The following is an 11,590-nucleotide window of genomic DNA, read 5'->3' as shown; positions in this document are numbered from 1 at the left end:
GAAAATCCAACTTAAATCATAGACAAGTGGAAAGATGCACCGATGCCTAATCTACACATAAATTAGAAAATTCAAACTAAATCATAGACGAGTGGAAAGACGTGCCACCTTGTCTTCATGCAAAAAAGTATTCAACTCATTTATTAGTTATTAGTTGAAAACATTTACCACCAATTATAAAAGAAACAAATAAAAAAGACAAAAAACAAATCCAATTTCAAAGCACTACTTGAAGCAAACTAGCAAATGAGAGAAATCAAATTAAAAAAATGAAAAATATAAAACTTAATGTTAAATATAAAAACTATATACTATAAGAGTGGCTCTCAAAAATAATTGAATTCCATTGATCGATTAAAAATAGAAATTTACATGCACTAAATGTTATAGTTACCTAACTTCGGCAGGAAATAATAACTGGTACGATGAATTATTGAAAAAACTTTCCTCATCCTTTCTTCTTATTACCCTAAAGTGCTTTCATGAATACAGTAGCGATCTGACATTTTGAACCTAATTTTCATCGTTATCTTTTTCGCGAACACCCACTCCAATCTTTCCATCGTTTCCTCCCCAAAACCCTCCTTTTTTTTTTCGGCTTACAAACTCTGTTCTCCACAGATCGGTTGAGCACACAACTGAACGTGGAAATCCAGTGTGGAAATCATAGCTGTATCAGAGGCATTAGTTGTTATCAAGGAGAAATAAAACTTCGCAGGACATTCTTCATTTTCAAGTGTTACTGCTGAGCAATGGCTGACTACGGGGATGTGTTCATGCGCAACAAAGATGCTGCAGCACAAGCGCGTACCAAGGCCCAAAACCGAGCCACCGTGTTGCAATTAAAACTGGTAAATGCTTCCCTCGACAGTCCAGGGTTTAATTTATTGATCTAGAATGTAGATAGACTGTGACGATCGTGCCGTACAGAGTTTTTTCAGTAACCAGCAGCTGGAAGTCATTCCAAGATGTTCATGTTTTTTTTATGCGAAATTCAGTAATTTTAAGATTTCTCATTCTCTGGTTGCTAATGGTAATGTGCAGATAGGGCAAAGCCATCCTACAGGTCTTACCAGCAATCTGTTAAAGCTTTTTGAGCCACGGCCTCCTCTCGAATTCAAGCCGCCTCCTGAGAAAAGAAAATTACCATCATACATCGGTATATTTAAACTTTCTGCTTGTTTTCATCTTGTGTCCTAACTATTCAATTTGTTTAATGTAGCTGTCTATGGATCTCTACGTTTGGGGATCCCTTTCTATAACTGCATAGTGGAAAACTCATACTCCAGCCTGTATTTGGGCAGCGAACATACACGTTGGACATGCTTTGCGGTGTTGTTGGAGACAGTAGTCTCAGAACTTAGTTTTTGTTTTTCTGCTGTTCTGGAATCACTGCTTTCTTTCGTTTGTTTCCAATTTAAAAATTCTAATCTTCAAAATCTTTTTTAGTGATAAATCTTTATTCAAGCCTATTGTCTGGATCCTTCTCCATAATATGACTTGTCAGTCTCACCTTGAAAACCTCTCCAGGGATATGGATTGGGAACTAAATTATTTACTATAGCACCAAGTATAAAAGTTTAGTAACGTAGTTGATAAACATCATTTGATGCAAGGGACATGCTACTAAACTTAATGTCAATTTATCTTGTCTACACTAGCATTTGTAGGAACTGATTTCGTGCAGGTAACAGGATATAGGGCACTCCCTTTTCATAGTTCTATTTTTAGTCGTTTCTTTAACTTATGACATCAGTCCAATTCGTAATGTGTATTTAATGTGACATTTTGTTTATTAAAACTGATATGGAAGAGGGTTTTCTGTAATATTTAATAATTTTTTTTATGATTTTGTGGGCAGGCATGGGTCAGTTTGTCAATCATTTTGCAGAGCCAGGAGATCCCGAGTATGCACCTCCTGTTCCAGAGGTTGAGACTCGGGTATGGTATTTCCATTCCTATTAAGAAAATTATGACTACGACATGTAGATTTAATTTGCTTAAACTTGTAGTTGAAATTTGATATCTGCCCTGGACGCTGTAATGAATTCTTAAACGTGTTATGCAGTATTCTGGAAAGGGTTAATTAATTTATATGCGAACCGTTTAATGAGAGGTTTTGATTTTTACCGAGCCATTGACAGAGTTATAATCACATAGGTTTTTTTCCCGTGCATGATAACATTTAATTATCTCAGCCTCAATGTTTCAAAATGGGTCTATAACGTTTTCTTTGCATTACATTTCTCTATGATCTGTATGGCTTTTAATCCATGTCGCTCTTTCTGAATTTTTTTTAATTGTGAGTTATGATGATTTCCTGCTGTTATGCTGATAGTTTCAGAAATTGCTTAAAATCTGGGAAAAATCGTTATTAATTGTGACTAACATCTGTTGACGTTTTCCCCTAAAAAAATGCTGTTCTTTTGAATTCTAATCAGTTGATACTAAAAAACTGCACTGGCAAAGTGTTGGGGAAAAATTGGAATTTTTATTGCACTTTTTTTTGAAAAACTGGATAAAATTTGGCATGCCCTGATTTGTCTGGGTTTTTTGCAATGTTTTTTTGAATCATAAGCTGATTTTTGCTGAATATTTTTTAACATTTTTTGTTTAGTCTCTCGAGTTATTCCCAAAAACAATATATTATACTAAGTTTTTGACATTTATCCCATGGAAAGTGGGATGATTGAGCAAGTTTGGTCTCTGATATTTAGAAAATAAAGTGTGGGAACAGATGATGGTTGTGAATGAAGATATATGAGTGTGATTGAGGTGAGAAGTGGAGAACTATATAAGTCAGTGGCGACAAGGAGATTTCTTACTTGCTCAATCAGATACAGAATATTTGTATGGCAATTCTTTTTGGCTGGGAACATCTGTACACAAATATATATCAGAACCACAAATATATAGATATTTTACAGCCTTAAAACTGCATAATTTCATTATCATTTTAACATAACAGCTATACTAACTTGTAAGGCATGTTAATGAACATTTATCGAAGTTTTTGAGTCCAAAATACTTACTCTATGGTAAAGAGTTTTGGCAAAATTTTAACAACCATGACTTGTTAAAGCTATACCACAGGATTGCAAAGTTCTCCCATCATTGGAATACTTGAAAGCAATTTGACAACTTCCCATCCAACTTTAAATTGCCTGGGTATCCCCTTAGCTGATTCTGCATGCTAAATAGTGAAAACCAATCCCTGACTGATTCTGCAGGTGAATCACATCCCAATCTGATTCTGGGATGAATTTTACCCAGGAATGTAGGGGTTTTCCCAATTTGGTAACAGAAGAAAAAGTGTAATTAGTTGCAATTGCAGATAATTATGCAGGAAAAATTTGATAAGGTTTCCCTGTGGAAGTCCTTAGTACCTAAGTTACCTGGTTTTGTGCACCCCCCCATCTCCAGATGCAGGTGTGTCCGGACGCAGATGTGGATGTGGGATGTACCCGAATGCGCACTGGGAGCACATCCACTCTCTGTATTGAGAGGTTGTCTGAAAGGGTGGGCGTTGCTTCTGAGATTGGCAATCCTCAGTTGTGTGTCAGTGTGCTTAGACTTAGAGCGGTGGTGGTATGATTTCATGATTCTTCTTTGTGGGCTATTGTTGAATCCCAAAGCAATAGTACTTTCGGATGGAATTTTCAGCCAGATGATGGTGCTGCTTTATAAGTTTACATTGTCACTGGGCATGGGAGTTTTGACAAGAGTGGGAAACAAGCTCGGTGTAAACAGATCGGTCAAGGCTCTCATGGCGATTGTAGTAGCAATTGCATTGGCTGCTATCCTGAGCTTTGTACCGATAGGCTTTACACTATCCATGCATCAGTCGTGGGGTAGAATGTTCACCAAAAATGAGCAGATACTGTCGCTGGTCATGTCTGCATTGCTGATAGTAGGTCTCTGTGAGCTGATGAATATGGTAACAACAGCACACAGAGTCCTCAGAGATAGCATGCAACCAACCACTGGAGCTAAAATAAATCTGGGTTCTTTCTAATAATATATATCCTGATAGCTCTCATCTGCACTGCCGATAGTAGGTCTCTGTGAGCTGGTGAATTGGACACAAACGATGGCACGCAGAGTCCTCTGAGGCAGCATGCAACCAGCCACTGGAGCTAAAATAAATCTGAGTTCTTTATAATAATATATATATTCTGATGGCTGTTACGATACTGTGGACTAATATCCCTTTAGTTTATATATATATATATACACATGCAATCACATCCAAAATCCCCAATTTCTTTTTTCCATGTATCCATTCACCGGGTTCTCTTACTTGCATCCATATCCAGGTTCGTACTGGTATCATAGCTTAGTACTATTTTTTCTAAAAAATATTACCTACTTTGTTGTAATTTTAAAAGTGAAGTTTTGCAATTTTAGATATATCATCTCTGTACTTTGTTGCAATTTACTATTTAGAAATGAATAAGAATTGTCTAACTAGCAATTACATGTGTTTGGTTGATATACAGAGCTATTGGTGTTAGTTGTTTCATTCTCTAGTTTTCTGCTCTTATGTAAGGTATTAATATCCTGTCTTCTAACCTTATGCAATTAGAGCACTCTGCCAATTGTGACCGTCTGATGTCTTTTTCTGAGTTAGTTAAATAATAATTGCTTGTTCTAGGGAGAAGTTTATTCTTAGTTGTTTTCTGGTCCCCTTGGCAGAGCCTCCTTTGGCAAGGGATAAATGATAGATGTCAAAGCAATTTCAAAGGCTGAAATGTCTGCTAATTGGCCAATAATGTTGATACCTGTATAGTTGCAATATGCTCTTGAAAATATTGATGTGAAATGCTCTATTGTTGTGAAATCATGTCCCCTCTACAGTGAACTAATAGAGTACCGGGTAACATGGTCATAAAAGCTTGAGGCTACATCAAAAATGTTGAGGTTCAACTTGCTAATAATTCTATTTTTAATTTTTGATGAATTACTATGCCCATGCCCAACTTCTTTGAACTTGTTGGTAACTCCGTGCTTTTCTATTTTCAATGTATTTACTTGATTTTCCTTATATAGGTTAATGGGGTATATGTTGCATTTACAAATGAATACATTTAATTTTTGGAAATTCCAATATCACCTCTCATCTCTCTTGTTCATAAGCATGCAACATAGTAGGTGGCTGAAAACTGCTATAATAGTTGGGGAGTTGTTTGGTGATTCCTTCTTTCAAGAATTTGTAATAGCATTTTTATCTTGCAGTAGTTTCTAGTTCATACCTTTCTTGTTCAGTTTTTTCTTATTAGGCTAACATAAATATGGATATTAACTATTTCTTTCAAGAATCATTTCATTCTTTTTGTATTTCCTGAATGGAACAGACAGAGAGACGGGCAAGAATACACAGGCTTCGAGTGGAGAAAGGTGTTCAGAAGGCAGCTGAGGATCTTGAGAAATGTGTGTGCCTCTTTTATTTTTTTGTGCCTAAATTTATAAGACCAACAGAGCGCCATTGACTTTGTACATTTTCATGCAGATGATCCTAGTAAAGATCCAAATGTATCAGGTGATCCATACAAGACACTGTTTGTTGCAAGACTTGTAAGTTGTTTGATAGTGGTTACATGCCTGCTTTTTTCTAAAAATAGTGTTAATGTATGCACATATTTTTCCCCATTTAGCTATTTTTGTAGCTTATGCTGATGTGCTTTACTAAACTGTGAGTATATTTATTTTTCTAGATTTTAATTATTCTATAAACCTTTTTGAATATATTATGCAGAGCTACGAGACAACGGAGCAGAAAATCAAGAGAGAATTCGAAGCTTATGGGCCAATCAAGCGGGTAGGTATTTTAGAGCAATCCCATAATGGGTCTAGGTTTGTTGCTCTTGGGTAAGAGTTTCTTGCTGGACCATGTTATCTTGTCAGATTTGGCAATGAAAGGTTTTTGTTCAACTTCTTGTACTGGTTTTCATCACTCATTCCTACACTGCGCCTCATGTTTAGAGTTGGAGCATAAGAAAGTTTGTATTTGTTGGCGACTTGGGTACGTTTAATTTAAGGTTTTGTTGTTTCCAGGATTTTTGATTCAATATACATGTTGATCGAACTTGACTTTCCGCAATAGTTACTTAGTACTCTTCCAGAATTCCTTTTTTAGTATTTAGTTTGTTTAAGTGTATCATCCTTGGTAAGGGGGAAGGTTCCATATTTTTTTGGTAAGTCTACCACCTACATTGGTTTGTTCTGCCAACGCATTTGCCATGAAGGCGGGGCTTTTTCAGTTGAACTCACGTGGCGAAGCTGTACACCTCAAAGGTGAGCACGGCTAGTGGGACATAGTGCCTGTCTGCCGTGCTAGTTTAGGTTTAGAAGTTTGAAATATTATAGGTGGTAAAATGAAGTGCTGTTTCCTATAGCTGCTTATCGCTCAGGTAGTCTGAGCACAAATTTGTTAGCATGTCAAGCAAAGTTGTCTCCTATAATTGTGAGTTCTTGATTTGACTTTCTATGTCTTCTGTGTTGTCTAGGTTCGTCTGGTTCATGATGAAACCACCAAGAAGCCAAGAGGTTATGCCTTTGTGGAGTACATGCACACAAGGGATATGAAGGGTAGGTTACTTTCAGCATTGCTATTGTACTTTTTGTTAATTGTAGTATGTTGACAAATTGTATCTTATGTACGGGGCATGCTCCATCCTCTACTTGTCATATTTTTGCTCTTTGGACCTATTATATATTGTAAATTAGTGGGGGATATATTACATGACCATTTCGGAACTGGCTGACTTCTTTCCACAAGTAGCTTCAGATAATTCCTTATTCTTTATTTTAAGTTTATATCAACTATATAAAATGGTAAATCATTATCTAATCAATTAATATTTATCAAAGTGTTTGGAGAGAGTGCCTTTTAACACATTTTGTTTTGCAGCTGCATACAAGCAAGCAGATGGCCGCAAGATAGACAATAGGAGAGTGCTTGTGGATGTTGAACGTGGGAGAACTGTGCCCAACTGGCGACCGAGGAGGCTGGGTGGCGGCTTGGGATCCACGAGGGTTGGAGGTGAAGAAGTTAATCAGAAATATTCTGGAAGGTTAGCAGGCTTGCTATATGGCTTTTGGTGGAATTATTTGCTGTCTATTTCCTTGATTTAGGGAAAAATTATTTGATTGACGGTTCTTTGATTAATTGCATTTTTACAGAGAGCCTCAGCTGCTTTCAGCTGGACCACCTCGGTCTGAGGAGCCCAAGATTCGAGAAGAACGATATGATGATCGGTATCATTTTTGGTTTTCTTGTTTTATTTGAGTAGTATGCTTATTCATTCCAACATCAGGGAAATCTCAGCTATGTTTTTTTCGCATTGATAGTGAAAGGGATGGGGACCGTGAGAGGAAGGACAGGGAGCGAGATCATGAGCGTTCACGTGAAAGATCTCATGAACGTCCACGTGAAAGATCTCACGAACGTCCACGTGAAAGATCTCACGAGCGTTCTCGAGGCCGAGACAGAGAGAGAGATCGTGACCGAGACCGTGATGTTGATCGTGATCGTGAGGTAAGAGAACATGATAGGCATTACAGAGAAAGGGACAGGGATAGAGAAAGGGACCGTGATCGTGGCCGTGACCGTGACCGCCATCGTGGCCGCGACCGTGACCGTGAAAGGGAGAAAGAGCGTGTGGAAAGGTCTCACTCGCATGATTATGAGCGGGAGATATGAGGTGCTGTTATGATATTCAATTATAGGTAAATCGGGTGAGAATATAATGTTTTCAGAATTCATTTTTGCTCTGAAACAATGTGATAGATATAACACATTAGTTTTCGGTCCATGAAACAAATGGAAGCTATAGAAACTCTGGCTGTATCTAGAAGTCATGCTATGGTGCTAGATCTGGAGAGGCAAACCATATAGAACCTTAAATATTCCTGGTGTCAATGTTCAACCATGACCTATGTATGCTGTCATAGTGCACCGCAAATGCTTTCTTTGTTATCTGTGCATTCCCTTATTTGTGGAAATGAATTGTTTCCAGTCATCCAAATTGGGCTTTTTGCCTTGGCATGCGGTAGGTTTTCTATTGTCTTTGATGGCTTGCTACCGAAGTATTCTGAGGAGATTTCAGATGGTAATGGCTACATTGCAGTTGATCTTCCAAATTTGTTTCAAGCTTTGTATCATTTTCAAAACTTACTGTTTTAGTAGAAACTTCAGACACTCTTGCATTCAATTGAAAGGTATGTTATGTTTTTACAGTTTGTCTTTTATAGTTGACATTATTCAAAAATATAGTTTTATGTTTACAGGATTTCAAATACCCTTTTTTATGCTTCTGACAGAAGATGCCTAGGCATTTTTGAGGACAGCTCAGGACAGTTAAGTTAGCAACATAAACAATAGGGAAATCTGATTATATAATCGTAATTACAATGGAAGAATAGTTGTCTAAGAAGCTTGTCAAATGAATGGTGTATTTCAATTGTTTAATGAGTTTTTGCAGCTAAAAGTATATATTTAACAAAATAAAGCTATTCTTTATTTTTCAAGTTTTTCTGGCATTTGTTTTTTCGGAATTGCTATTCTACGCTCTTGCCTCTGTCGGCCTCATAGCTTCTTCTTGTAAAGAAGATAAGGTATAGTAAAATCTATGCAATGTTTATTTTGGTATCATTTACTTATACGAGTTGGAAACATGAATCAGTAGCAAGCTTACTTATTGACATGGAAATGTCTTTTGGTATGGGTAAGCACTCTCTTTAATTTCACTGACGTACGTATGAGTTCCTGGTTGACTTTGATTAACTCTTTTGGCAGTGGAATTTGTTCTCCTGTTCATCATTTTGGCAGTGGCCTTTTTCTTGGCTTTGGCATGCATCAGAAGTGTGCACTGAAAGTCTTGTTGAAATTTTGAATGAGGGGTGGATAAGTATCACATAGGTATAAATCTGTGCTTATGTGCTTAAATGTTGTTACGACCATAATAATTTTATATATTTTGACTTTTCTGTATCTTGCAGCCACATACAATATGCCTGATTCTCTACACATTCTTTCCAGAATCCTTTGACAGTCTTCACTTCCAACAGATGCCTGATTATTTCTTTATTAGTAGGAACAGCATATGATAATCCCCCAGAATGCTTCTTTTACTAGTCCCACATTTGCCTACCAGACACATCAAAGCAGAGCAATGTCCTTTGGATGGAGCTGTGTAGTCTCATCTGATTAGACCTTTTACTGCTTTGAATCTCACATTGGGTACATGGTTCACTCAATACAGGCTACATGCACCAGAGAAATAACCATCCACTTACTTTTATTATCCATCAAAAATTAAATGTCAGTCACAGTGTACAGAAGCTTCAATTCACACTATCAATCTTCTCTAGTGCTATTCCTAACCATAGGTTAAGATCCATTACATATCGATTCAAATTTTGTTAATAACCATGCTTAATTCCATCTCGGTGCATCTGATACATAGAATTTAAGTTCTGCCCTGGGCATAGTAAAGTTGAAGAGCAATGGCATGACTGGGTTCACATTGATCGTTTGGAAAATGATGGTAGTATATCATTCCTTTTTATCTCCATTTATTTATTTATTTCTTAAAATTTATGTAGTTGCAGATATAAAGAGATCTTCCATTGGGGATACAACTGTTGACTACTGCCTTTTTGGCTTTATGTATGTTTGAAGCAAAAGCAAACAAAGAGGAATGAATAAGATGAGTACAGATAAGGAGATCTTGGTAACTGTAACACAGTATAGCAATAGAGTTATCGATCAAATCTTACAGGTGATAAAGCTGTTTGTAATTAAACTTTTGGTAGAGGGTTTAGCAGCTGATCTGGTAGGTTGAGCATTGTAGTTCACCATCAGTATCTCTTTTATTTAACTGAGTAGAAGTCTCAACGGACAGGACAACCTGTGGTTTGTTTCCTTGCCCCATATAAACCCCCAAACTAACCAACTTATTTTGTCATTCTATGACAAACAGTGACATTGGGTTATAGAGGACCCATTTTTTTGTTCTGTAGCGAAGAATCTTAAAAAGGTAAAGTTCAAATTATAACTCCAAATGACCATTTGCCCATCTAAAGTGAAGATTGTAAACTGCAGTGATTGTACAAAATCAGGAGTAGCAGGTTCTATCTAGTAGTGGACCAGAAATTACAGGAGTATGGTGATGTACAAGGCAAACTTTGAAAGTACAGCAAGGCAAAATTTTAGAATACATGATGTGTTTATCTCTTTTAACAATGAGGGCAGGACAAGGAGGACAGAGAAAAATGTTGTCAATAGCAGAAAATAATTGACAATAGACATTATGCGTTATGGGGAATGATATGATTGAGAAAATCTGAAAAGTACGGGAAACAATGTTTTTCAACAATGAGGCAGGTTAGGGCAGGGAAGAAAGGACAGAAAAACATTAATTTTTACACACAACCTAATCCAGAAGTGCATCTCTCAAACAGGAAAACATTGTTTATAATAAATGCTCTGCATTATGTTGAATTATTTGAGAGTCTGAAACAGACACAATCCTGTAGATTGAAATAATGGATTGTTCAGTCTCTCAATAACGTATGATAAGTGGGCCTCCTCCAACTGACACAGTCCTCATTGGTGACCAGTGATAAAAACTAAACATTGTTTATAACTGGATTGAATTATTGTTTATAATGGAAAATAACTAATAATAGATGCTTTGCATTATGCTGAATTATTTGAGAGTGAAACAGACAATAATGCTGTATATAGAAATAATTGCTAGTTCAGTCTGTTAATAAAGCACAATAAGGCTGGGGTCCCATGGAGGGGACTTCCTTAAACATAGAGCAGGGTAGCTGCTGAGAGTTTTTAGGAATATTTAAAGGGAAATGGTCCCATGATTTTTCTTAATTTCTTTGAGCTTTTAAATTTTGGCTCCTAAATTTACGGAAACTGGTGGTCCCATGAATATCATTCGAAGAATTTTAATTTATGATATCATTATTTTATTACTGTCATAATTAAATTCTTAAACTAATTAATAGATTGTTGACATGTGGCAAAAAACACCTCCTAAGTTGGTGAGGCTAAATTGAGCTCCACCCCATTTTCACCTGATCTCCTATTTTGTAGAAAAAGATTCCAATTAAACCTTTAGCCCCCTCCAAAAAATTACAATGGAGGTACCCACTCCACAAAAATAGAGCCCAAGCCCCTCCCATGGGACCCCGGCCTAAGTGGGCATCCACCAACTGACAAAGTCCTCATTAGTGAGTGGTGATAAAGACTAAACATTGTTTAACAGGATTGACAGAGTATTAATTCTGGGTGATTAAATTTCGTCTTCCCTTTATTGATAACCATTTTTACAAATAGGTAGATTGTAATGGCATCACAATCGTAATTAATGATGTGATAAAAAATCATTCAATCTTACAAGATAGCATGACAATTATTTTCATTTTTATTAATGGATGGAAATTTGAATGCATACTTACATGTTCGATGTAATCAACGACACTTCTATGTTTAGTTCAGAAAAGGCATTTCTGCACATCTGCATTAAATATGACCTGGAAAATGGCTTGGGGTTTTTCAACATATAGCATG

The 11,590-nt window shown here is 36.7% G+C and overlaps 1 protein-coding gene and 1 long non-coding RNA gene across 2 annotated transcripts; both read left to right on the top strand.

Moving 5' to 3' along the window:
- The first annotated feature begins 490 nt into the window (after positions 1 to 490).
- On the top strand, positions 491 to 8,234 carry U1-70K (U1 small nuclear ribonucleoprotein-70K). Its single transcript, XM_089801389.1, has 10 exons — positions 491 to 851; positions 1,045 to 1,159; positions 1,862 to 1,941; positions 5,355 to 5,430; positions 5,510 to 5,574; positions 5,756 to 5,818; positions 6,507 to 6,588; positions 6,911 to 7,073; positions 7,183 to 7,257; positions 7,351 to 8,234. Exons 1-10 carry the CDS (start codon positions 753 to 755, stop codon positions 7,700 to 7,702), a joined length of 1,170 nt encoding a protein of 389 aa, XP_089657515.1. The 5' UTR covers positions 491 to 752; the 3' UTR covers positions 7,703 to 8,234.
- A 55-nt stretch (positions 8,235 to 8,289) lies between these two features.
- LOC149540244 (uncharacterized) lies at positions 8,290 to 10,715 on the top strand. The gene is made up of 3 exons (XR_016356376.1): positions 8,290 to 8,920; positions 9,001 to 9,548; positions 9,683 to 10,715. It is a non-coding gene; the product is annotated as an uncharacterized LOC149540244 (long non-coding RNA).
- The last annotated feature ends 875 nt before the right edge of the window (positions 10,716 to 11,590 follow it).

The sequence above is a fragment of the Cupressus sempervirens genome, chromosome 9, assembly GCF_028749045.1.
Source record: "Cupressus sempervirens isolate cs-2001-9-10 chromosome 9, ASM2874904v1, whole genome shotgun sequence".
Lineage (NCBI taxonomy): Eukaryota > Viridiplantae > Streptophyta > Pinopsida > Cupressales > Cupressaceae > Cupressus > Cupressus sempervirens.
Note: the sequence above shows the minus strand (reverse complement) of the source record. Positions and strands in the feature narration are given on the sequence as shown.